This window comes from Sinocyclocheilus rhinocerous, unplaced genomic scaffold (genome assembly GCF_001515625.1).
Source record: "Sinocyclocheilus rhinocerous isolate Xijiao unplaced genomic scaffold, SAMN03320098_v1.1 scaffold184, whole genome shotgun sequence".
Taxonomy (NCBI): Eukaryota; Metazoa; Chordata; class Actinopteri; order Cypriniformes; family Cyprinidae; genus Sinocyclocheilus; species Sinocyclocheilus rhinocerous.
Window position 1 is genome coordinate 850,006 of NW_015659717.1, and position 3,435 is coordinate 853,440.

At 34.0% G+C, this 3,435-nt stretch overlaps 1 protein-coding gene across 2 annotated transcripts in view; it reads right to left on the reverse strand.

The window, feature by feature from the left end:
• LOC107724191 (MRG/MORF4L-binding protein-like) overlaps positions 1 to 3,435 on the reverse strand; it is an 11,218-nt gene that overhangs the window by 4,335 nt on the left and 3,448 nt on the right. Inside the window, exons 3-5 of one of the 2 annotated variants that reach the window (XM_016533006.1) lie at positions 2,838 to 2,919; positions 2,673 to 2,747; positions 2,433 to 2,469 (exon numbers count right to left, since the gene is read on the reverse strand). In XM_016533006.1, coding sequence (XP_016388492.1) covers positions 2,433 to 2,469; positions 2,673 to 2,747; positions 2,838 to 2,919 — 194 coding nt within the window. The remainder of the gene's footprint in view (positions 1 to 2,432; positions 2,470 to 2,672; positions 2,748 to 2,837; positions 2,920 to 3,435) is intronic. The other variant, XM_016533007.1, reaches the window with a different exon arrangement.

Here is a 3,435-nt window from a genome sequence, read left to right on the forward strand (position 1 = left end):
TGATGGCCATGTGAATCCTCATGTTCTGTTGTTTGCTGCTTTTTGCGCATGTAAAATTAATCCCCGGGAAACAAATGTTAGTATTTTTTAACGGGTCACAGACACGTATCCTTTCTAATTTCATTAAATTCTAATTTAAAATAATCTTGTCGGTTAACGGTTAATAATCGGTTAACGAGCGTCGGTTGTCGGTTAGGAAAAATAACCAAAATGAACATCCCTACTCTGGTACTAATAAAGTATTATTTTCACCATTTTCCACATTAATAAAGTCACTTAAAAACTTCTTCAAATTTTATAAATGTGCTTATGAGCTATTGAAAGCTCACCATTGTCTAAGGTGAGCTCATTTTATTGAATGAGCTCTGTGCTACGTCCGAACTGATTGCACTGTATTTTATATATAATCATTTTCTATTTTTAACTGTTTTAAATTCATTTTAAATACATTTTTTAATCATTTTAAAAGTTTTTAAATTCCTTGTTTTATTGTTGTGATTAATTTTTTTATGATTACTTAACTTCCTTTTATGTAAAGCACTTTGAATTACCATTGTGTATGAAATGTGCTATATAAATAAACTTGCCTTGCCTTGCCTAAGGCAAATAGCTAAGTCATACACATGACCACTACTAAAATGTAACAGTTTAAAGGGATAGTTCACCCAAAAATGAAAATTGTGTCATCATTTTCTCACCTTTATGTCATTCCAAACATGTATGAGTTTCTTTCTTATGTTGAAGATATTTTGAAGAATGCTGGTAACCAAACAGTTGATGGTCCCCATTGACTTCCATAGTATTTCTTTCCCAACTATGGAAGTCAGTGGGGACCAACAACTGTTTGGTTCTTCAAAATTCTTCAAAACATCTTTTGTGTTCAACATAAGAAAGAAACTCATACAGGTTTGAAATGACACAAGGGTGAGTAAATGAAGACAACATTTTCATTTTTGGGTGAACTATTCCTTTAAGCCTTCGTTCGCAGGTAGTTCACCAATAATCCAAAATCTATCCATTAAGTTACTTCAAGTAGCAGGTACTATACTGGCGCTCTGTTCCAAACCCTACATTTTAGCCGAATATTAAGACAGCATTGTGGAAAAGGAATCCCCTAATGCACTGCAATGTGCAGTGCAAAATCCTAGACAGGCAAAGCAAGATAAATGGTAATGGTTTTAATTTCCATTCAGTATTTGAACCTATATTTGTGTATCCTGTATATTGTTGTGTTCACACCATGTTGTAGTTACCGCAGTTCTACTCAGAGCTGTTCACGTCCTCCGACTCGGAATCTTGGCAACACCATTAATGGCAAAATTAATCTGTGCAATTTGCGTCATCAATAGACAAATCCACAGTATCGTATTGCTAGTTGCGTGCTTGTGTATGATGTTGAGCAGGTTGTACATATTTGAGTTCTCAGAAAATTCCACTTTTACAAGTCATTGAGGACATGAATGATTTTTTCAAGTAATACACTCATAATTATGATAATTCTGAAATAACGTGAACACACCTTGTGCTTATAAGCTTATTGTATTGTTAGCAACATGCTAACACAACATTCTTGTGCTATTTGTATGTCGCTATTTGTATGCCTACTTAAAGTTGTGTGTTTTGACGTGACAGCACAAATTGCCTTCTTAAGAATTCAAGTATTGCTTTCTAAAGAATCTGAAATGAAAACTGTGAGAATGTGCTGACTTTTAATCTATTCAAGACAATAAACTTTTGACATGAAAAATATCTAATAATTATGATAATTCTGACTGAACACACCTTATGCTTATTGGCTTATAGTGTTATCATGCAAACACAACACTGACTGACTCTACTGAAGTTCTGAGTGTGCTTTGTTTGTGCTATTTGCACACCACTGCCTATGTAGAGGGTTCAAAATCAGTCATTTATAAAGTTGATATGCCATGTAGGCAATAAGTATGGGGCAAAACACCAGGTTTTGGAACAGAACTTGTATCTCTGATGCTTTTCAAGCCTAGAATTATATGTTTAAGATTTTAATAACCAAATTTTACTGTCTGCTTTAACAACTAACAATTTTCATATTGAAGGCTGAACCAGTGTATATTATTTCTTCAACCTTGTGACTGGAAATTTCTGAAAAACCGGTGAACTTGCAAGGGATCTCATTATCATATAAAACTGCTGCTGCTGTTCAACAAACCTGTCCAAGCAAACCCTCAACATGCCGTGCTTCATACACAGAGAATAATAACAAGCTAAGGTGCACAGAACACATAAAAAAAGACAAAAGAGAAAGAAGGACAGCGAAAGAAAGACGGAGAGAAAGACGCACATGGTCAGAGGTCTCTGAAGGCTGTCTACAGAGGCCTCTGGTAATGAGCTGGTCTGTACTGAGCTCAAGCTGGAGTTTTGGAACAGAGCGAAACGTTTTCTTCTGTCCATACCTCGCAAAATCCTGGCCAGCCATACTGGGACCCAGACCTTTGAAAATGAGACACAAATGACCAGTGTGAGCCACGCTGAGCTTCACGCCAACGGGAGAACGATCCAGAAAAAAAAAAAGTGATGCAATGACGCAGGTTTTAATAGACGGCTTCGTCAAAAAGAAAAAGAGAGAGAGAGGGAAAGGAAAAAAGAAAGGGGTGAGTAGATGAGAAAAAAAAGAGAGCGAAGGAGAAGAGAACCTTCTTCATGGGTTGCAGGTGGGTCACTTTCTTCTTTGAACTCCTCCTTCACTTCGTCTTCAGATCCTACTTTACCTGCACAAAGACAAAAAGAGCTTTTAAGTAAATCAGTAAAATCAAGTGGATCAACTGTAAATCACAAGACAGAAACTAAGAGCGGCTCACCTTCCTTGACTTCCTGTATGATCTCTTCAGGCAGCACAAAACTCTTCTCTGAGTTTGGAAACGGGAGTATTTCTGATTCGTGCTGCAGCAACAAAAAGTCATTGACTGATTAGATTTGAAAGGTATTGTGGAATCTACTTTATTTAACCCTGTTGGAAATTACAGCAATAAAAGATGAGTAGTCAGCTGATAATTTGTGATAATAATTAATTTTATAATAATTAAATGATAACTTCTGATTATAAATGGAATTAAATATTGTTAACTCTAGATAATATCTATTTTTAACACTCTCAAAAGATCTCAAAAGTAGAAAATGTATAATAAATGCTTCGGAAAATATAGTTATCAATTAATTGTCCTGACATATATTGATAGTACCATCATGGATTTTTATTAATATTTTGAATTTGTTTATTTTTATATTCTCAGTTACCATTCAATTTTAGTTTAAGATTTAGTCATTTTGCAAAATTACCAAATCTTAACATTTTATTATTTAATATTTAAATACTAAATAAAAATAAAAAAAATAAATAAAAAAAATTATATTTATATATATATATATATATATATATATATATGTGTGTGTGTGTGT